The 21,300-nt window shown below is 47.5% G+C and overlaps 3 protein-coding genes across 10 annotated transcripts in view; 1 reads left to right on the top strand and 2 right to left on the bottom strand.

Annotated features, from left to right (window-relative positions):
• The window catches only part of NF1 (neurofibromin 1), a 165,939-nt gene that overhangs the window by 84,514 nt on the left and 60,125 nt on the right, over positions 1-21,300 (top strand). The gene's annotated exons all lie outside the window — the stretch shown is intronic.
• Positions 6,153-11,323, bottom strand: EVI2B (ecotropic viral integration site 2B). The gene is made up of 2 exons (XM_044430108.1): positions 11,027-11,323; positions 6,153-8,469 (listed from the first exon to the last, which is right to left on the bottom strand). Exons 1-2 carry the CDS (start codon positions 11,032-11,034, stop codon positions 7,578-7,580), a joined length of 900 nt encoding a protein of 299 aa, XP_044286043.1. The 5' UTR covers positions 11,035-11,323; the 3' UTR covers positions 6,153-7,577.
• Positions 17,341-21,244, bottom strand: EVI2A (ecotropic viral integration site 2A). Its single transcript, XM_044430109.1, has one exon. The coding sequence runs from the start codon at positions 20,790-20,792 to the stop codon at positions 19,998-20,000; it is 795 nt and encodes a 264-aa protein (XP_044286044.1). The 5' UTR covers positions 20,793-21,244; the 3' UTR covers positions 17,341-19,997.

The following is a 21,300-nucleotide window of genomic DNA, read 5'->3' on the forward strand; positions in this document are numbered from 1 at the left end:
CTGACACCCAGGTTAGGCCCTTCTGATTCATCAGCTTCCAGCAGTCCTTGATTCTAAAGTAGCCCCCTGTCCCATCCTGCACTGGGGTGTTGAAACTCAGTTTTTCTGTGGAGACCCTCTCGGGGTCATCCCTCGACCTGTTCAGGATTGACCTTGTGGCATTGCCACACCGGAGAGCCAGTGCAAAGTGGTGGGGTGGGAATGAGTTGGTTGAATGTAGGGAAAACGGAGACGCCGGGAGCCCTTGGCAGAAGGGCTTCCCTCCCCGAGAAGGACCCTGAGCTGCAGTGAGCTGGCTGCAGGGCATTGCAGGAAATGCAAAATGCTGGCTGGCTGACGGCTTCATCTCCCACCAGGGCATGAACAGAGGAGGGGCCAATGCGGATTCTTGGCAGCTCCCAGAGGGAGCCAAGATATGGGGATGTTGCTTATGAGAGCAGACAGAGGATGGGTGAGATCCTCTTTTCCCACAGGACTCGATTTCTTCAGCCAAACAGCCTTTTTACATGGAAGAATGTTCAAAATAATACCCACACCTGGCACCACCCGCTGTACCAGCTTATTATTGCTGCATGCATAGGCCAGGCCTGAGACAAATACCTTTGAGAGGAGGAGGGAGAAGATGTGCTTCATTTTTAAAATTGGAACCGTGCCCCATGCTGAGGCTAAAGAAGGGTTCTGAAAAGTTGGAGACTACTGATTTAGAGTTAAGGGTGGCAGCCATTTCTGAGCTGGTGCCATAATTGGAGTAGCCACTTCCTTCGGTGTGGTTTTGCCTCTTCGGGTGACGATCCAAGCTGTGCAGGAGTTGGCAGCCGGCACTGTAAAGGGTGCAGATTCCCACACTGATCAAGGCCGGCACAGGGAGTAAGATCACCTTGGATGCACTGTGGTCCACCTCCCGGGGGGCATCTGTGGCACACTTCCCATAGGCTGCCTGTGATTGCAGCCCTTCTCCCACTCCCTCTCCCTCTGTACTGCAGCATCCCTACCAGCCCCGTCAAGGCCATAAAAATGCGAAACAATACGAAGCATCTTGCTGAAGGCATCGGCTCACCTGTGAACTGCTTCTGCTCCGGCCACAAAACGTTTTATGGGTCTTCAAAGGCATATCTCATCTGCTGAGCCCCCTCAAAACGTGCCCATCGTTCTAAATTAAGACAACTCAATACAACACTTTAATTTTTAACTCAATTTTTAGACAGGGCTGTGAATATATATTTTTTTTCCTGCTAACTTCTTCATCTTTAATCTGAAGACTGAAGAAGCTTACAGAAGTGGAGCTGAGCTTTTAACAATCTCACTGTTAATGAGGTTCTATCTGGTTTGTTTTAAGGGAGCGGGGAGAGCGAGAGACTGTCTGTGTGTGTGTGTTTGTGTGTGTTTGAAGAGACTTTTCTGCTTGGTTAAGTTAGCAGCCCCCATATATTCCAGTATATTCCATCTTACTTGTACAGCCAAGAGGTTTTTACTCTTTTTGGCCGCTGCCAGCTCTGCATTGCTGAGATCCACTCTGGCATATAGAGTTGCATTAAAACAGTTAATGAGTCTCTAGTTGCAGTTGCAGATTCTGTCTTTCGTTCCCTCTGGAGAAATGACTGATGGATGGAGAGGAGTCATTTCCCAGGCGAAAGTGAGGGCGCACAGTCTGTCTAGGCTGGGAGTGCCATCTCTGGCACCATCTATTTCCAAAAAAAGAGGTATCTGTGGCGAGAGGTTTGCAGAAAGTGAGAATGCCAACCTCCACTCCATTTCTGGAAAAGCCTCCGAACAAAGGCCGTGGCCAGTTGATAATAGACCTCTCGGACCTTTGCATGTTCTTTCCACCGTTTTGCACATTCTTGCACGACTGAGTGGATGTTCACGTGGATGCTTGAACTTTGTCTGGTGGGCTGTTGGTTGGTCAATGCAGGAACTGCTTTGCCCGTATCACAATAGCAGCACTGTGGGATCTCCCACTGTTGTTAGAAGACCAGGATCGATAGGGTTCACTCTGAGCAACAAGGGAAACAGTTTTGAGGGAGAATGTCAGGAATGAAGATTGGGAAAATATTTGGACAAAGAGGATATTGAAGTGTATGTCAGTTAGAATAAAGGAAAACTTCCATGAATTGTATGGAAGTGGTCCCTAACTCCAGCGAACTTGAACTGAATAGATATTTCAAATTATGTTGGAGTTGTGGTCGTGAAATGGGTACATATTTTCCCATGTGGTGGGAATGTGAATATATAATAACGTTTTGGAAAGGGTTGGTTAAAGAGAGCGGTAAAATATTGCATTTAAATTTTGAAATATGCCCTGGGATCACATTGTTTTCTATATTGGATAAGAAACAGTGGAGTTGGGTTAATAAAGAACAACAAATTTAATAACTGCTGAAAGATTAAACATAGCTAAGGATTGAAAGGTAAAATATGATTACCGGTTGTGTGATTGGCACAGAGAGGTTTGGAGAAGAGGTATTAATGATAATTTAACTTGTGATGTTAAAGTGAGAAAAGGACATACATAAGAAAAATAATCATTAATGTGATTTGGGCACATTTATTGAGTATGTTTTTTTTAAAAAGGAAAGGAGTTGAACCATCAAAAGAATATTTGCAGTTTTGGAAGGGAGAAATGTTCTGAGTGAGTGAGTTTGAGTGAGTTTTCTCTATGTAACATGTGTCCTATGGGCCCAGTAGTGGGGGGCACAGTATTTTTATGAATTATTTTAATTCTATGTTTTTATTTTAGTTGTAAGTTTTGTGGGGTTTTATTTTAGAATGAAAACTAATAAATTAAAAAAAAAATCTTCCCACTGACTTCCCACTAGTGAAACAAAAGTCAAGGCAAACTCTTCCACCTTCTGGAGATCGAATGGGCCAATCCATTTAAGCTGCTTCAGTGAGTTACTCTTACGACCTTGATATGTTTAGGTTTTTGTCTCACCGAAGCACCAGAGAATACTCTAGAGTGCTTGAGGAGAAAAATAAGCCGAACAGACCAGTACAGTTGGATGGAGAAATGGAACGGATTACCGTAAAGAAGGGCACGGCTGGCTGATGGAACAGAGCAGGCGTACTCAGTGCTGCGCCGTTCTGTTGCAGAGCCCTCTGCGTAAATTAATCATATAGTTGGCGATCGGACGATGCTGGGAGTTCTTCTAGGGCTGAGGCTCCAGGAACCAGCTAGGTGAAGGTGCTCACAGGCCTGCTTCAGCCACACGCAGAGTGGTGAGCCTGTCACACCTTCTCTCTCTCCAGAGTAACCTCCCTCTCTGTGGCTTGTGTCTGTTATCGATGCCAGGGAGGGACCGGGGCGGCTGACCACAGGGAGCAGGGGCATAAAAGAAGCTCCTCTTGCATTTGCTTTTTTTGCACTTAGCCTCGTACATGTAGGATGCTGTGGAGGGTTGGGCATGTGACTCTTGGCCCGGCCATTTCTGTTTTGGCTTTCCCAATAGCAGGGAAAGTGGGAAGCATTTTCGCTCGTATGTTGTACATAAGAGATGTAAAGGCTTGGGAATAAACTAGAAAAATTTCCAGGAAGACCTGCCAGTGGCGGGGGGTGGAGGCAGATGGGGGATGAAAATCAGGAAAGTTGAATAACTTTACAGTGCGACATACATTCTTTTAGAATGAGGAATACCATATTTAAGACAAAGCGTTAATGTATTGCTACCCAGCCTTTCCCCCACTAATGTCTAAAAACTGTGTAATGGGGGGCGGTATTTAATGTGAGAACCAGGTTAGTAACTGGGACCAGGAAGCCTGAACATGTAACACCAATTCTGCTGACTTGTCGTGGCGCAGTTGTGCTTCCAAGCCCTATTCCAGGTGCTGGCTTTAACCTTTAAAGCCTTATATGTTTTGGGACTGCAGTGCCTTTCCTAACATATATTTGGCCAGATGTCCCACGCAGCATCCAAGATAGTCATCTGAGTGCTACGTACATGGAAAGTTTGATTGATGGCACCAAAGAACAGGACCTCCACAGTGGTAGCCCCTGATTATGGAATTATCTTCCCACTGAGGCCCACCTGAAACCCTCTCTGTTATTTTTCATTGCCCAGATAAGGGTGCCTCTGTGCCAGGGCAATTTAACCCAAACCCGAATATTTTATTCTGACAACAATTACAAATTCACTGCATTTACTTTTTGCAGTTTTAAAATTTAATCATAGTTCTGTGGGCAAACCAAGTTATAAATATAATAGCTTTTACATTCTTAAAACAACCTTTCACAACCTTTCCACAGGTTTTGGCAAGCGACTCCTAGCATTCCTGTCCTTCGGCTGTGCTGCCTGGGGGCCGATGGGGAACTGAAGTTCAAATCTTTTGAAGGGCACCACATTGAGGAAGGCTATCGTAAAGCAACATAGTGATATTAGATCTGCCAAGTAGTAAAAACGAGCATTTCCCCTCCAAACCTCTGATTTTTCAGAAACTCCCAGCAAAACAGTTTGTTGTGAAACAGAAGTTTCTGGAAAGGTTGCCCTTCTGGTTGTGTGTTTGGCAGCCAAACAGTCATGACAGAAAGACCATGTTCCCATTTTACAGACTCGGCAGCTGGGGTCTCAAGAGCTAAGAGAGGGATGTGGAACATGTGACCCTCCGGAAGGCATGGGGCTGACCAAAGTTGTGGGCGCTTTTAGGGGTCCCCGCATCTGTCCAATGACATGTGAGAAGGAACATCTCAGCCAGAGATGCCACGCGCAAGGCTGGTTGGAAAAGGTCATAGCCGATGTTTCCTCCAGCGCCCTCCTGTAGCCTGAATTCACCTGGCCAGGTAGATAACATAGATATCGGTGATTCATGATCAGGTTCCCTGTCTGCCAGGAAACACCACTGGCTGTCAATGATGGGAGCTGAAATCCAACATGTCTGGAAGGTACTGCATAGAGGAAGGCTGGCGGAATCTCTCTCCGAGCTTAGCAGAATATTGTAATTCTTGAGCCCCTTGGAAAGCGGGTGGGTAGAGAAATCTAACTGCGGAGTCTTTTGTGACAGGTGAGCCCATGCTGAGGTCCGGTACCTTGTCATGTCTGCTTGGATTACTCATTCGAAGTAATCACTGTGCTTCACTGTGGTCATACCTATATATTAACAGAAAGACCCAGGAAGCAGAGATCACTGTGGCCTTTTTGGTATGGAAGAGTGCCTAGTCTAGCATCAGAATCCGGAGAAAAAAGCTCACCAGGTTTTGGGGTGCAGCCCATGCTTTGCAGCAGAGCTTTGCATGAGGCGGTGGCTGTCGTAGAGAGGGAATCTCTCCTGCATGCATGAGCCGCTCTCCTCGAGAAACGGCAGCTGTTTGTTCCCCTGGCTGAAGCAAGGCTTGGATTTCTTTGACTTGCAGTGCTTTGTGGCAGCTGCTTTCTCCCCACAAATAGGGGAAGGCTGTGAGGCCTTGTAGGATGTGGCCCCCGGGAGACGGGGTCAGGGAAATGGGGTCAGGGAAAAGAGTGCACAGGTCTGAACTTAGCAAGCAAGGCTGGAGAATGTGTGACTCTCAGAAGCTGTTGATTGCATCATCCTGTGCGATTGGCTATGCTGGCTAGGGTTGATGGGAATTGCAGTCCAATAACTTCTGGAGGGCTGCACCTTCCACACCACTTTCCAAAGGTTAAGTCTAGGTTCAAATGAAATGGGCTTCAGCGTGTTGTAATACAGAGAAAAAAATAGAGAGCTGTGCTGAGCAAAAGCATTGTACCATGTGCTTATCCTGGTAGTAGAATCAGCTCTTAACACAGAATTTATTAAGGAAACTCACAGTTGCCCCGAATATAAAGGCGTTTCCTTGTCACAAATAGGTGTAACTCTTCGAAGAATAATACTCGTTATTCAATTATTTTTGTAATCAGATGAGAACGTGGCATGCCGATGGTCCAGAAAAGAAGTCCAGTTTGTGTTTTTGAAATAGTTCAGGTGTGTTGAATGAGCCATAATCAGGTTCAGATCTGTTCTGATTCCTAAAATCACAATCCTCCCTTAACGACTCAGTGCAATTCCCATCCCAGGCTAGTAGTTCCATGTCGATTTTGATTCCATTCTCCTGTTCCTTGTACTTCGCAGGTAATTCCCTCCCGGTGTTCCCCTTCACCCAGCAGAAGCTGCAAGGTGCTACTTCAGATTGCATAACAATCGCAAAGGCACAAATTAGCAACGCCTTCATAGCACAATATACTTTATTTGTAGAGTACATTTAAAAGGCACCCCTCCTAGAAAGACCAAGGTAACCTAAGAGGTTATTAATGTATGTGAGAGGGACAGCAAAATGAGAGATTTGCACCTTCAGCCCCAACCCCTCACGAAATAAAATCTGTACAAATCCTTTCAGTTTGGAGCTATGGGAGTTGGAGTTTAGCGCATCTGGAGGGAGCCAGGATGAGGAAGTCTGGCCCAAGCATAAGCCGCGTAGCTTCATTTAACTTTCTTCTTGAAAACCAAAAAAAGGCACAACAAATACGTGTTAGTTTTATGGTTCTGAATTCAGGATATATAGCCTTGAAAGGGTTAGGGTTACAGTTAGGGTTAGAGTTAGCCACCTTGAGTCCCATTTTGGGAAGAAGGCCAGATATACATGCAGTGGACAGCAACAAAGTCACCCCCATTTTTCAGAGGAACAGAATTATGTTCCGTTTCAACAAAGCTTTCCGCAAAGTGCCCCATGACGTTCTGATCAGCAAGCTGGCTGGAAGTGGTCTTGATGGAAGAACCATCAGGCGGACCCATAGGTTCAGTTCGCAATGGCCAGCTCACACTCCTCTTCTCAGAATGGGGAGGGGTCACGAGTGGGCCACCACAGGGCTCAGTCCTGGTCCCAGGACTCTGCGCCATTTTTTATTAATGACTTGGACAAAGAGGTGCAGGGATCGGTGATCAGATTTGCAGATTACATCAAACGGGGCAGGACAGCTAATACCCTGGGAAGGGAGAAAGAAGGTTCAAGACGGGAGCACGGGGCTGAAAGCAGCGGAATGAGCTCCAGCAGGGGCAAATGCCACGTTCTGCACTTTGGGACAGGGAACCAAATGCAGTGTCACAAGACGGGAGACTCTTGGCTCAATACTGCAAGTGAGAAGCATCTTGGAATCCTGGGAAGTCACAGGTTGGATATGAATCAATAATGTGACGTGGCTGCAAAACCCGCAAATGCTATATCGGGCTGCATTAATAGAAATATACCTTGCAAATCACGTGTCCGGGAAGAGGCGATGCCTTCCTTCAGCAGGGAAAAGGCGAAGAAGCACAAAGGTTGTGTGATTAGCAGGGCCTGGGTGTGTTGTGGTTGTGAATCTTTGCATAGCAGTTGCTGAGGAACAAAAAGCAGGAGTGAGCCTCTCCCTTTACACCTTATGCCCACGGTCTTCTTGTCAGGGCCTGCCCAATTCATGTTGGAACCGTGAGACGCTGGACGAGATGGACTTCCGGTCTTGTATTCAGTCTTGGAGGAGGCAACAGGGTTCCTCTTTGCTCACCAAACCCCAAACCAAACCTGCGTTCTCAGGTTATTGGCCTCTCCACTAGATTCATTTGTTTCCATAAAGGGCCCCTTTTTATGGAGATGCAGAATTAGTCCACACTCAGTCCGTTTAAATGGGTTGCATAAGGTCTTCCGGTGGCGGAGGGAGTTGCAGTGGATTCTGGTGGGACAAATCCAGGGAAGGGGCACACTGGATTTCCGTGGCTGATTCAGGTGAGAGGGACTCGGTGTGATTCAGACTGGGATCCCCGTTAAGTTCCCCGGCAAGCCAGGTGGGCGGAGGAGGTGGCTCAGGTGGATCCAGGTCATCAGACTGAAGCGGAACATGGACCAAGCCACTTAACCCCTCAGAGGCAGCCACTTGCGTGCTGGTCGAAGACACAGAGTTATCAGTTGTTGCAGGGTTGCTTCCTTTCTCCGTTCCTTCAGCACTGGGTTTAGGTGTGGTATCCAGATTCTCTCCTGATTCAGCTAATTGCCCTTCTGCATTTTCCATGAGCAGGGTATCCCTGTGAAATTTCCAGGGCAGAAGAGAGAGAACAGACATGCGCTTTGCGCCAGGTACAGCGTCTTTCTCTGCACTAACATCTGGGATGTCTCCATCCGCAAACGGGGAGCGGCCGGCCCAGTGGGGAAGGGGTGCAGCTGCCTTTTTCCACCGCCTCCACAGAAAGATGCCCACGATTACTATGATCATGAAGATCAGGATAATCCCAATTAGTACCGCAACTATTACGTGTGCATCAAAAGATTCGGGTTCTTCGCCTGCGGGAAGCCTGGGCTTGGTGGTTGGTGTTTGCCGTCCATTTTTCGTAGGGTTTTCTGGTTGGCTCGTCTGATGGAAACGAGCAGAGGAGCTGAATACTGCTGTAATTGGGACTGGAGATTCAGTTGGAGAAGTAGCATTTGCAGACCCCGTGGACTTAGCAGAAGCAAAGCTCCCCCTCAGTTGTCCACAGAAGAGAATTAGGATGATGGGGTGGGTGTCCATTGCTTTTGCTTTAATGCCAGTGAACTCTCCTGCGGCACCAAAAGAAGAAAAGCAGTTAGTTCTCCAAGTGCCACATTTTGCTCTGTAAAAGTGTGGTAGCAAAAATAAAACGTTTTTTCTTGTGACTAATGTACTGTTAGGTTTCTGTGGTGGTAGCCAGATGGAGAATTGTATCCTAGCTTTATTTACGAAAAGGTTTCTAAACTGCCTTTCAGGCATAAGATGATTTCTTTCTTGAGTGCTCCCTCTGTCTCCCTGGGAGTGTGAAAGGCTGCAAAGGTGGCCTCAGAAGACCCCACTATTTATCTTTGTACACCAGTCTCTCTTCAGAGCATGAAAAGAGGCAAGCCCAGAACACTGATCCATACAGGAGCCGAACAGGCACCCTCTGTCTCTCTGCACTGAGGAAGACACAACCATTCCCAACCAACCAGCGCTGGAATGTGGAGGAACTGCTATTCCCATAGCAGAGCCCAACCGAAAGGCAGTAAAATTACAGAGATGAGTCATGCAGAGATGCAGCAGGAAACGTCCTTTCAGGGAAGGGCTTAGGAGCCTGTTGGGCTTAGGAGCTTTGCCTTGGCGCTCACATGCACTCACTCTCTTTCTTTCTCAATCTGTGCATGCACATGTGATTGAATTAAGTTTAGGAAATATTAGAAGTAAGGCAGCCTTCCCCAGCCTGGTAATCTTCCGATGTTTCAGTCTTCCAACTCCCATCTTCCCCAGCCAGCATGCCCAATCACCATGAATGATGAGCCTGTCCAGATGATAGGCTGGACATGCACATGGTGGGCATGTCGTGAGCGGAGCCGGGGGTCAGACTAGATGGCCCAGGAGACCCCTTCTGACTTGCTCTGTTTCTGTGTTTCTAATGCTGGGAGATCAAAGCCTAAAATGCCAGGAGAGCACCGGGTACCAGATTGGGGAAGGGGGAGGGGAGGAGGACTGGTTTTCTACCCCTAGTTCCTAAAAGTGCTGCCTACACTTATTCTGTAATTTCTCAAAGCATTGCATTGCCCAGCACGGCAGAGAGCGGAAGGGTGACAAATGCAGGAAACACCATGAAATGATAACATGGCGGCAGCCACAACAAGTCCCGCCTGAACACGCATTTTTAAGATAAAAGGTCTGTAAAGGCTGGTGCAACACTTTAAGAAATGCGTCCACCTGGTGCCAGAAAACAAAGGGTATTTGAGAGACGTCGCTGGAAAGCTTGCATTCCTACATGCCACACTCCTTCTGCTGGAGTGGTGAAATTAAAATGTCCCCTGGACTGAAGCTGGAGCACCAAGCCCAGCTCCTTTTCAGGGAGGCAGGGAGAAGGCTGGGGGAGCCCTGCTGGAGGGTTGTAGCCCGTCAGCAGCCTAAGAATGCCCTGATGGCAGTCCTGGGAAAGTGGAACTGCACCATGGAGTCCTATTTTAATCACGGGCTGTCCTTAACAGAATGGCCTGGGTAAGGGAATAACATTTTTAAAGTGTCCACCCACCCCTGTAGCTTCAGAGATGGAACTGGAATTCTAAAAATACAATCTAGTTCTTTTGCTCTAAATACCACTTGCAAAGCCCACTCTTTTTTTTGGAGCGCGGCAGAGAATATGCACATGAAATCCATTCACGACTTTGTGGCAGTTCAAAATAGTCAAATCCGTCAGTCACTTTTAACACTTTCCGTTCCAAACAAAGCAAACCATGAGAAGTCCCATTAAATTTAGAAGGACTTGTTTCTGTGTGAACAGATATATAGTTCACAGGGCAGATGTGTTTTATTACCCTGCATTTATCCCATGCCTTTCTTCTTGCAAAAAATCCAAAGCAGTTTACAAAGCTCCCCTCTTCCTCCATTTCATTCTCATAACAACAACCCCACGAGGTAGGTTAGGCTGAGAGTTAGCAACCCAGTAAATTTTCATGGCTGGGCGAGGACTGGAGCCCAGCTCTCTTGAGTCCCAGTCCTGTACTCTAACCACTGCACCTAACTGTCTCTTATTGTATTACCCTTATATGCAAAAGTTAAATTCCAAAGTTTTACTAAAGGTACATCAAAGGAGGACAACCCCAAGTAGGAAAATGAGAATGGAATGTATGCATTTGCTGCTGTATCTGAGAAGTAGGCTAAATTCCACGGGGAGGTGGTTGTTTTCGGAAATCACTGGGCTTCTTCCAGGGGTTAGAAACCTGAGGCCTCACCATCTTGGTGTTCTCATTTACTCTTCAAAAAGAGTGCCCTCTTTAATCAAATTTATTCCCCACCCCACCCTGAGCACAGGAAGTAAGCAGTTGTTCTAATTTGGATTCTGGTGATAGTAACCCACCAAGGAAAAGCCCAGGTCACAAGCATCGAGCTCTTAATCAAGCTTCAGCAAGAGATTTGGAGAGAACCCCCACCTTAGTTTTAATATAATTTGCATGTGGTCAGAAGTGCAAGGCTCATTGAGACATTCTAAAGAATAAAATACACAGTATGACGAACAAGGCTGTTCCCTTTCAGCTTTACCTGTGAGCTAATACTTGCTTTTTAAATTTATTTTTTAGCTAAAGGAAGGGTAATTAAGTCTGGCTTACCTGTTCATTATTGTCTCCTGCACTAACCGGCTGCTTGTTTTTAAGCTCACATTTTAATGTTAACAAGTGCAGGGAAGTGCGAATGCAGCAACTGGTTTTAAATGGTTGATGTTTCTCGTGTTGCAAAAGGATGCTATTTTGACATAAAGAGGAAGTTTATCAACACTTAGTGCAGGAAACACCAAAAACTGAGAAGTGATTAAGAATGTGAATGTCTTTGGCCAGACCAAGGCTTTAGCGAGGGCATCAGTCTTTCAGAAGCGCTTTCAATTCCTGTCTAACCAAATGGAAGCAGATGGGAATCAGGGTGTGTGTGTGTGTGTTTTACCTCTGTCTTGGTGAAGAGAGAACATGATTAATCAAAGCTTATTACACAGGATAACTATTATATTAACGTAGTTGCATATGCTTCTATTAGTTTTTCTGATGGAAGACAAGCCATGTAATTGTTTAGAGAGGCTTAACGGCAAAGTAATTGTAGATTTAAAACTGTCTTGCCAGTCGGTCCCTTCTCTACCATTAAAAAATTCAGAGCAGCTTGTGAGGCTGTACACTTCCCTTTTGCACGTGAATGCCCTACAGCCCTTCCCACAGTTATTTTAAAAGTTATGTCTTCACCAACGTGGTTTGGACAACCAGGACATGGTTGCACATAGTCCCTTTCTGCCTCCAAGCAGTGTGGCAAGCCCGGAAGCCACAGAAAACCGTGGAGAGTTTCCATTACAAGGCAAGTTTACTCAATGGCTTCCAAACAAGCCAGGATATAAAGTTGTCTTTGAATCCTGGCTTATTGGAAGCCATTAACCATAGCGCCTAGCTTGGATGTAGGTGTGGTTTCCAGGGTTGGTTGTTTGATCATGTCAAGGGAGCAGTGAGAAGGGAGCAAAGGGATTCCGTGCTGGAGTATGAAGCTCATGAATTGCCTTGTTTACTAAGCCAGGATTTGATTGTCCAGATATAGCGATTGACCTTAACTATGCTTTATGCTGTCTGGATTCCCACTTAATTTGGGCTGTCAGGCCAATGTTAGTGCTTGGTCCACTTGGGGGAACCCACTGGCGCAACAGGGGGAGTGTCAGACTCGGGCAATCCAGGTTTGTTTGTTTATCTGTTGCATTTACATCCCACTTTTCTCCCATTGTGGAAGTCAAGTCAGCAACTGAGGAAACTAGGAACATGTGGCCATGTCTTCATAGAATCGTGGAATGATAGACTTGGAAGGGCCATCAGGTCTAATTCTTGCGAAGTGCAGGGCACCAAGTTCAACCCTCCCTCTCAGAGGACTGTCCGGTTGCATCTTGAATGCCTCCAGTGTGAGAGAGCCCACCACTTCCCCAGAGCACTGCTTCCATTCTTATGCCGCTCTAACAGTCAAGAAATGTTTCCTGATATCTAGCTGGAATCCGGCTTCCTGTAACTTGAGCTCATTATCCCAAGTCCTGCACTCGGGGATAACCAAAAGGAGATCCTTGCCTTCCTCTTTGTCACAGCCTTTCAAGTACTTGTAGAGAGTTGTTGCCCTCCTGAACCCTTTCCAGCTCGTCTGCATCTTTCTTGAAGTGTGTTTCCCAGAACCGCACACAGTACTCCAAAGGAGGCCTAACCAGTGCTTAGCAGGGAGGAACGAGGACTTCGTGTGAGTTGGAAGTGATGCATCTATTAATACAGCCCAAAATAGCATTTGCCCTTTTTGCAGCCACGCCACATTGGTGACTCATACTTAGCTTGTGATCTGCAACAGTTCCAAGATCCTTCTTAGTTACAGTATTGTTGAGCCAAGTATTATTCTGAGAGTTCTTCTGCCAGCTTCTTTATGACTCTAGGATGGAGTTCAACAGACACTGGCTATATCAACGCAATTAGATGATCCTTGACCATTTGCCTATCAATCCTGAGCTTCCCTCCTCCTCCTCCTCCAGCTTGTCCTTCCCTTTGTCAGGAAGGCCATAGATCTTCTTTTGGGAGAAGACTGAGCCAAATAGGTACTAGCCCTTCTGCTTTTCTTTGTCATCTGTTATCATTTTGCCCCCCTCACCGAGTAGCTGAACCCCCATGTCTTTCCTCTGTCTTTTACTCTGAACATATCAGAAGAAGGCTTTTTGTGGCTTTCAGCATCCTCCCTCGCTAGCCTCAATTTATTCATCGTTTTAGCCTTCCTGGCGCCATCCCTGTAATTCCGTGCTACCTGTCTGTGTTCTTCCTTTGTAGCCTGGCCTTTCCTCCACTTCCTGTACATGCCATTCCTTCACGACACTTGTCCCTCTTTTCCGGGATCACAGGAATGGCAAAAAGCAGCCACTACATGAAGCCATCCTGGCAGTCCTTCCTTCTGGGGACCACTGCGGACAGAGTTACGTAACAGATAGGGCAGCCTTCTCCAGCTGTGTGGGGTGACAACACCCAGCGTGATCCATGGCTGACTGAGTCATGCTGGAAGTCGTAATCTTGCGCAGCTGGAGGGCACCAGGTTGGGGAAGGCTGATACAGGGCTATAGCTAATGTTTGTCTTCCTCGGAACAGACCAACAGGAACCAAGAAGACTAAAGTGACTAAAGAAGACATCGGTTTCATCCCGTTGCTCGGTTTGTTACGCCTGTGACAGCTTCTTATTCTCATGGAGAGCCGAGTTGTTACGTGGGCCTGGCTTTTTCCTCCCATGTTCTTGGCTGCTAAATTGCATTAAGGGAGTACTGAAAGTCCACATTAGACATTTGCCTGGCTGTGTTTCCATATGAGCCGTTTCTGTAGTAGCTGATGGCATCCAAAGTAACTGCGAAAGGAAGTACAAGGTCCCTTTGCGGTCGCAAGTGGGTGTTGCGTAGTTGCGCATCCTTCCTCCTCCTCCTCCTCGAGCTAAGTTACTGTTTTGCTTCCAAGGAGATGTTGCTTTTCTGCTTTCGGCTTTGCTTCCTGCCAGAGGAGCTGCTGATCTTGTGGAAGACGGCGTGACCAGAGATGCAGCATCTTCAGCCCAATCAGGGTCCCATTTGGACCTCCCGGGGTTCCTGCTTGGACCGTGCCCTTGCCTTGCCCCCGCTTCTTCTCTCATCCCCCTGTCTTTTGGTTTCTCTTCCTTCATGCACTTTCCCCCCTCTTCTAAACAGTTGACATGCTTCCCTTAAGACTTTGTTACCGACAGCAAGCGCTTTAAGGTAAAATATGCTGCTGTCGTTTGCCCCAACCGCCACTGGAACTCAGCCCCTGAAAGCTTTTCAGAAATGCAAGTCAGCCCTTGAGAGTCAGCAGCCCTGGGCTGGGCTTGTCTCTGCCAGCTTCCCATGGACACGGAAACCTCCTGCACGAGGGGAATAGCAGTGGTGTCGGGGCTCGCCTTGTACCCTCTGTCCCAACTCTCAGCTAAATGATCCTGTGGAGAAATTTTTCTGAAGGTTGGAGTTACTTGGTGTGGAATGCAAGCTTGGTCTGGCTTTTAATGTTTGCTCCCCATTTTCCCTTCAGACGTGAACTTGGCTTGACTGCCATCACAATAGAGTTCCTGGGGCCAGAGGTCCCAGGAGATGCGGTTGGAGTATAAATAGCAGGTGGCCTGGGAACTACACATCCCAGGGCTCCTTGCAGCCATGGAACAAATGCCAGCATGCTCTTTGGCATGTGATATATATTTATTTATGGCTTTTGTATACCGTCCAGCTGCCACAGTCTCAGGAGGCCCTGTGAGTTCCAGTGGCACCTATAGTTTTTTAGTTCTTTCCTATAGCTTTTGAGTGTCAGGGAGCCCCTAAAGCAATCTCCCCCAGCTTGGGCCATCCATATATTTATTGTACCACAACTCCCAGCATCCCTGGCCATGCTGGGGGCGGCTGTCAAAGAATCCATAAAGGTACCTCTAGAGCATCTTTCTTCCTCTCTGCAATGAGTTTCTTCCACGCTTTTCGTCTCCGAGTAGGTTTTGTGGTGCAGCTTCCACTTTCTAGCTTAGTTCAGATCTCATGTCTACCCCCAAAGCTGGGGGTGGGGGGGGGGCTTTGATAGTGGATCTCATAGAGAACTCCCTCCCCACAACAGTTGTGGATTCCCCCCACTTCCTACTGCAGGGTCCCTACACACTTTCCTTAGCAAATCCATCCCTTTCCACTTTTCCATCCCTCCCTCGCATTATTTTATTTTATTTATTAAAACATTTTTTATTAAAACATTTTAAAGCATTAGCCACCTTGGAGCAGGGAAGGCCGCCTTGTGCCTTGTCAGGCTGTTTGTCTCATCTTGCTTGGTACTGTCTATGTTTGCTGTCTCTCTTGACAACCCGCCTTCCAGGAAGTCATTATTATTATTATTATTATTATTATTATTATTATTATTATTATTATTAGTATAACATTTCTATGCCGCCCCTTGCCGAAACCTCGGGGCGGCTTACAACATGATAAAATACATTGAAATACAATAGTACATAATAAACTACCATTAAATATAAAAATACAAAAAAATACATTGATTTACAAATACAAAATTAAAATTATCAGTATAAAATAAAAATATAGGAGGAGAAAGAAAAGGAAGAAGAAGTTGCCCAGGCCAGATCATATGTTTTAACAATTGAAATGATGTTTAAATAAAAAGGTCTTTACCTGGCGCCGAAAAACCAGTAACGACGGTGCCAGGCGGACCTCTTTGGGGAGTGAATTCCATAGGTTGGGCGCCACCGCAGAGAAAGCCCTCCTCCGGGTACTTACTCTCCTAATTTCTTTCATGGAGGGTTCCCGGAGAAGGGACTCTCCCGCAGATCTCAAAGGGCGGTCGGGCATATACGGACGTAAGCGCTCGTTCAGGTAGCCTGGACCCAAGCTGTTTAGGGCTTTGTAGGTCATAATCATTCGCTGAGTGAGGTGCATGTCCAGCGAGTTGCAGCCCCTTCCTTCCACCAGGAATCCTTCGGATTCGCTCCAGCAAGCGGCTCATGCATGCATTCCAGCAAACTGGAGCTGAAACGTCTATCAGTTATCCACCCTTCAGGGAGAACTTTTGTTCTTTACTAGGCTGTGAAAGCATGCTTTGATGAAAGCTTGTATTTCCTGCACATCTGCAGGGTGCAGTGGTAGTTCTCTTTTTCTTCCTCCTCCTCTTTTTTGAAGCCTCTGAGCGACCTTTGTTAATGCCTTGCCGTCATCTTGTTACGATCCAGATCCCCACCCCAGGTCTGCTCAGATGTCAGACTACAACTCCTATCATCCTCAGCCAGGCTGGCAGTTAATAAGCAGCGTAGCCCAGCACATCTGAAGGGTACCAGGTTGGGGAAGGCAGAGACTGGACTTCCTCCTGTCAGTAAACCTTATTTCTTGCGGGAGAGGGGAAATCCAGCCTACTGCTTCTTCAGAAATAAAGGTATAAATGAGTGGGCAGTGCATTTGTTTGAGACTCAAGTTACAAGTGCTCTTGAAGGGACGGGGGAATAGGCCTAAGGTGGAACCACCTGCATTACGTCTTGACCTCTTGACCGAGGCCATCTTGGTCTGATTGCCTCACCCTGCAAAAATGCCCTTGGGGATTCGTTCCATGCCAAGTGCTTTCAAGGGATGGATTAATCATTCGGCTAAGTGTGGAAAAGCAGAATATCCTGGCCAGTTTAGGAAGTCTGGCTATGGTGTCATTCTCCATATGTTCCTTCCCCTCCTCTCTGGGGTGTGAAATCATCGTCTGCTCCCTGAGCCAAGCTCATTCAAAAGAAGCACACCGCATCATAGAGAGGAGAACAGGGCAGCCGGGAGCCCCAACCTGTAGGATTTGAGCCTCTGATCACGAGGACCTCCCCTTGCCTTGGGCTGGAACCCCCAAGAGCAAAGCGATTGCAGTGCTTCAGAGGTTTGGCTACAGCCCCCTTGCTGGGGCTACAGGAAGTCGGCCTGCAAGTCAGCTGGCACAGACAGGGGAGTGAGTGCCTGAGCTGAGTCAGTCCTCCCTTGGGCCTTTGCACGTCCCTGTCCCAAAGGCCCCCTCCTCATTAAGCTGGAGGAGGAGAGGTAAGCTGCCTTAAGCCCTTTGTAGGAAAAAGGCAGGCTATAAATTGAAAAATAAATAAATAAAAGAGAGAGACGTGAGCAGGCAGCAGTGAAAACCTTTGCAGCTCACCGCTCCATCCGCATTGGAAGCGAAGGCAGCACTGGAGACCATGCGGAATATCTCAGGCATGAGACAGGAAGAAGCAGATGGGAGTGAGGCAATTGCCTGGGTGGGTCTACTCTGGCGAAAGGATGCTGGCAGAGCAGAAGGCACGTTTGTGGGTCATCTGTGAAACATCCTCCCCCCCACCACCCATGCTCCCTGCTGCTAAATGCAGCCCGACAGCAAGCCCCTCGCTGCCTTTTTCTCACTTTTAATCCCAATTTTAATCCCAACTTTTGACTGCTCTGCCGCTTGATGATTTGTGTTGTCCAGTGGGTTTTCCTCTTTGCTGAGGTCCTGGTTTTGTCCCGTCAGCTACTCAGAGAGTCCCTTTTGGGCTGAGCATGGGCGATCAATTAGCTTAATAAATACACCAAGTGAGTCCTCTGGGTTCAAATCTGAATTGCTGGGTCAGCGTCGTTGTATTTCAGATATTTCTAAGGCTTAATCCTATGCATGTTTAGAGAAAGCCCTCCAACTTGCATCCTGGCTGGTCTTTTCTTTCTGAAATGCGTAGGAACGCACTCTGCACGTTTAGCGGATTCCCTTTCGGCCTTGTAGTGGAACTACTTTAACAAACTTTGCAAGCAGGTTTTCTCAAGAAAGACGGGGCTAGTACGTCTCGTGGTGCCTACAGGCATGACAGCAGAGTTGGTTAAGATTGTGGACCTGTGACATAGATTTTTCCAGCGGTGTTGAAAATAGGTAGCCTGGCCCGGCCCCAGGAAAATGGGCATCCATCCCTTCCCCTTTCAGCCAAGTTACTCCTTCTGTAGTCTTGTATATTACTGGTTGTTCCTACTGCACTTGGTAAAGTTGGCTCAAAATAATGCCACATGGTGCTGGATTTTATTGAGAATAAATGTCATTAAACATGGCAACTAAAAAGAGAAGATACTTTGGGGATGCCATCCGGAGACCTACCAACATTGCCTAGGGGGGCCTTGGATTGGTGAGTGTCCTAGCCGAGAGCTTGGAAATCGAGCTGGACTCCAATTTTGGAGGCCCTCTTCTACTCAGCATGGTACTTTCCATCCCTGCAGAACTGATAGTGGAGGTAGGGAAGGGAAGTGCAAAGCACCCATCCTCAGGGATCCTTGTGGTGCCTCAGCCTCTCCCCCTTGCAGGGAAGAAACATGCATTTAGATGGCCGAAATCCCTGGAAATCAAGGGCAATCGCAGCCTCCAAGCATCTCCCATCTTCCATGGGATGCCCATAATCCTGCAAGTGCATTTATAGAATTACTACCCAACAATCCTTAGAAATTGGGGTTGATGTTTGGTGGGCGGAAGCAGCTTTAAAAAAATCTAACTGCTACCCCACCCCTTTACCGTACACTCGACCAACACCAAGTTCAGCTTGGGACCCTCCACTCTCTGTGCGGTACCTCTGAAGTCCAGATCTTTCCCCTCCAAATGTACCTGATGGCAACATAAGAAGAGTCCTGCTGGATCTGACCAGAGGCCCATCTGGATCCGTATCTTGCTGCCTACAGTGGATTAAGGTCTGAGTGTGGAAGGATCCGTTCTTGGTTCCTGTTAGAGGTAAAGTTATTTGAACTTGAAGAGTTCTTATTCTCAGTTCCTCCCAGATTCAAATTCACCTTGATCTCTAATACTAACTTTTGGCCCTCTTCAAACCAATTGGTTCAATCTGAATCTAAGCATTTGGATTGGCATTTAAATTTGAATTAATTAAATCTGGCATTCATGTTGAAATTATCTGTAAAGGATGCCTTGCTTGGTTCATGTTAGAAATGAAGGTCATCTTCAAGCAGAGCAGAAATCCAAGGAAGAAAAAAACTTATTTGAACTTGTGAACTTTGGTTGAGAACAAATTGGGCACCCCACAAATTGGTTAGTTGGTATCAGCGTCCTAATATGTATTAAGATAAGGTGGTTCCAAAATCTCCTGTAAAACTTTTTAATCTTTTTGTCCCTTTCTTTCATGAATGCATACTCAACACACTCACATTTGTTTTAAATTACTTACAAGAAACGACATTACAGAATCTGAACATAAACTTGATCGTAATAAGTTCATTTCTGTGGTGCTTGGGCAGAAAAATCCCAGGTGGATTGTGTTCAGGGTGCAATCCCATAAAAAGATCCCGAATGCTTGTTTTTTCTGGACCTTATCAAGTTCCTCCCTGAACACAAGGCAGAACAAAAGGGTTTGAGCTGGAAACGTTCCTTGCTCTCTCTCTCTCTCTCTCTATGCAAGCATTCGTATCAAAGGGCAAAGCAGAAAGGAGCAGAACCTGTTAGTACCCTGATGGAAGGACACTTTTGGGGAAGTCTGCCAGAAAATGACCTCTAGGAGTTCATAAACAACCCCGAGGCTTGGGAGAATGGGAGCGACATGTCCTTCCACAGTCTTACAGGAGAAGCACTTCTGTAAGTCCCATGAGGCTGAAGGACCAGGGGTCAGGCAGATGAGAGTTCACACCTCCGCCGTGGTCCTACTCACACATTCTAGCGCAGGAAGAGCGCACCTGCGTGCCTGCATGCGTTTTCCAGAGGCTTTATGTCAAAAGCCCAGCTGCACCTGCCGGCCACCACCGTGACTGGAGGTGCGTGTGGATGCTAGGTCCATTCTGCTTTTCCAGAAGTTGCTGACATCTTGCTCACGCGGCATTCAGATCTCCGTTCAAAGGCGCCTGTACTGAGGAGCTGTGAGGACTAGTTGATACCTGAAGTAATATGGGCGCTTGACTCTAAGCTAATGCCTTATGACCTGTAGCACCTGGAAAGTTATCAGCCGCTTGTAAATACCTGGGACCAAACGTCTCTGCATGCAGCCTTCAAGCTCCCGCCCCCTGCGCACCCAGTTGGGAGATCTGAGCGATGCTTAAATCTCCGCTTTGGTTATGGCACCACTGCGCGTCGTCGTTGGTGTTTCCTTTTCCGCCAACCCCTTGTGCCTCTGCCTGTCTGATATCTCACTAGCAAGCATCTTGCCCACCTGGTCCCCTGTTTTTCCTTGCCCTGCAGCCACCCTCTGTGGCCCCAAGCTTGAGGTCGTGGGGTTTGTGCCTGACGACTCATTGGCCATCCTCTGCAGCGTCTCTAGTCCCGCTGGCCACAAGCTGCTAGCGCTCAGGAAGTCCCCGTTGCTCCTTGGAAGGCGCTTGCCCGGCTGCCTTCTCTTGATGAAGGACAGCTTGCTTGCCATGACCACCACGATCATGAGCAGGCACACACAAATGAAGACGAGCACCCCGATGACGATGAGGCAGATGAGCAGTAGCCTTTTATTGCCTTCTTCGCAGAGTTCAGCTTTACTCTGGTCCTCGCCAGGAGTCGCATGTTCTTGGCCCGTACCAGAGAGAGTGAAGGAGGATGCTGTCGCCTCCGATGGAGAGGCTGAGGCAAAAGATGGCATTGATGTCTCTGGGGAGGAGGACTTTAGAGGTGTAGTTGTCTGCATCGTATCCATTGTCGTCTCCTGGGGAGCCAGTGTAGTAGGAGGCGAGCTCATGCGTGTGGGGGGCGAGCTCGTTGTGGTTTCGTGAGTGGAAGCGGAAGGGCTTTCTGTTGTTGTCAAGGGAGTCATAGTCATGTTTGCTCTTCCTTCTAAGCAGAAGGATATGATGGTTCCCAAAAGGAAGCCCAAATGCACGCAAGATTTTCCTGCTGCTTTCATGCTTACGGCACGTGCGTCACCTGCAAGAAGAGCGAAGCAGTACGGTTAATCGGCCTGACACCCCGAGCGAGGACAGGCCGACCCAGGCGGCCCTTGGCACGATGGCACGCAGCTGAATGCCAAATGCTTCCGCGTGCCATCAGTCCGGGCTGCCGGTGAGAACCCTCTGCCCCTCCCTGGCAGCCTGCTGTGTGGCTCAGAAGGAAGGAGGCGGAGGAAATGGGGCTGGCAGGAAGAAAAGGGGTGCCCTACCCACATTCAGCCGTGGCTCTCCCCACTCTGGGTCTGCCCCTCACCTCAAACCAACGGATCACCCATAAGCGATGCAGCCCCGGACAGGGAAAAGCTGCCTACCCCTGCTCTATAGACTTCGCCGAGAAAGATTTCTCATGAGGTTAACAAGCAGTGCACCTAAATGCTTTCTTGGCATGTTCTGCTTTCCTGATTGGTTAACCTTCTGTACCGCTACGTTTAAGGTAAAGATATACCACATTTCAAAAAACTGTAA

This window comes from Varanus komodoensis, unplaced genomic scaffold (genome assembly GCF_004798865.1).
Source record: "Varanus komodoensis strain SLA01 unplaced genomic scaffold, ASM479886v1 scaffold20_1, whole genome shotgun sequence".
NCBI lineage: Eukaryota > Metazoa > Chordata > Lepidosauria > Squamata > Varanidae > Varanus > Varanus komodoensis.

What these genes read in the sequence shown, in the direction of transcription:
- EVI2A (XM_044430109.1), bottom strand. Translation starts at nt 20,792, where the DNA reads ATGAAAGCAGCAGGAAAATCTTGCGTGCATTTGGGCTTCCTTTTGGGA.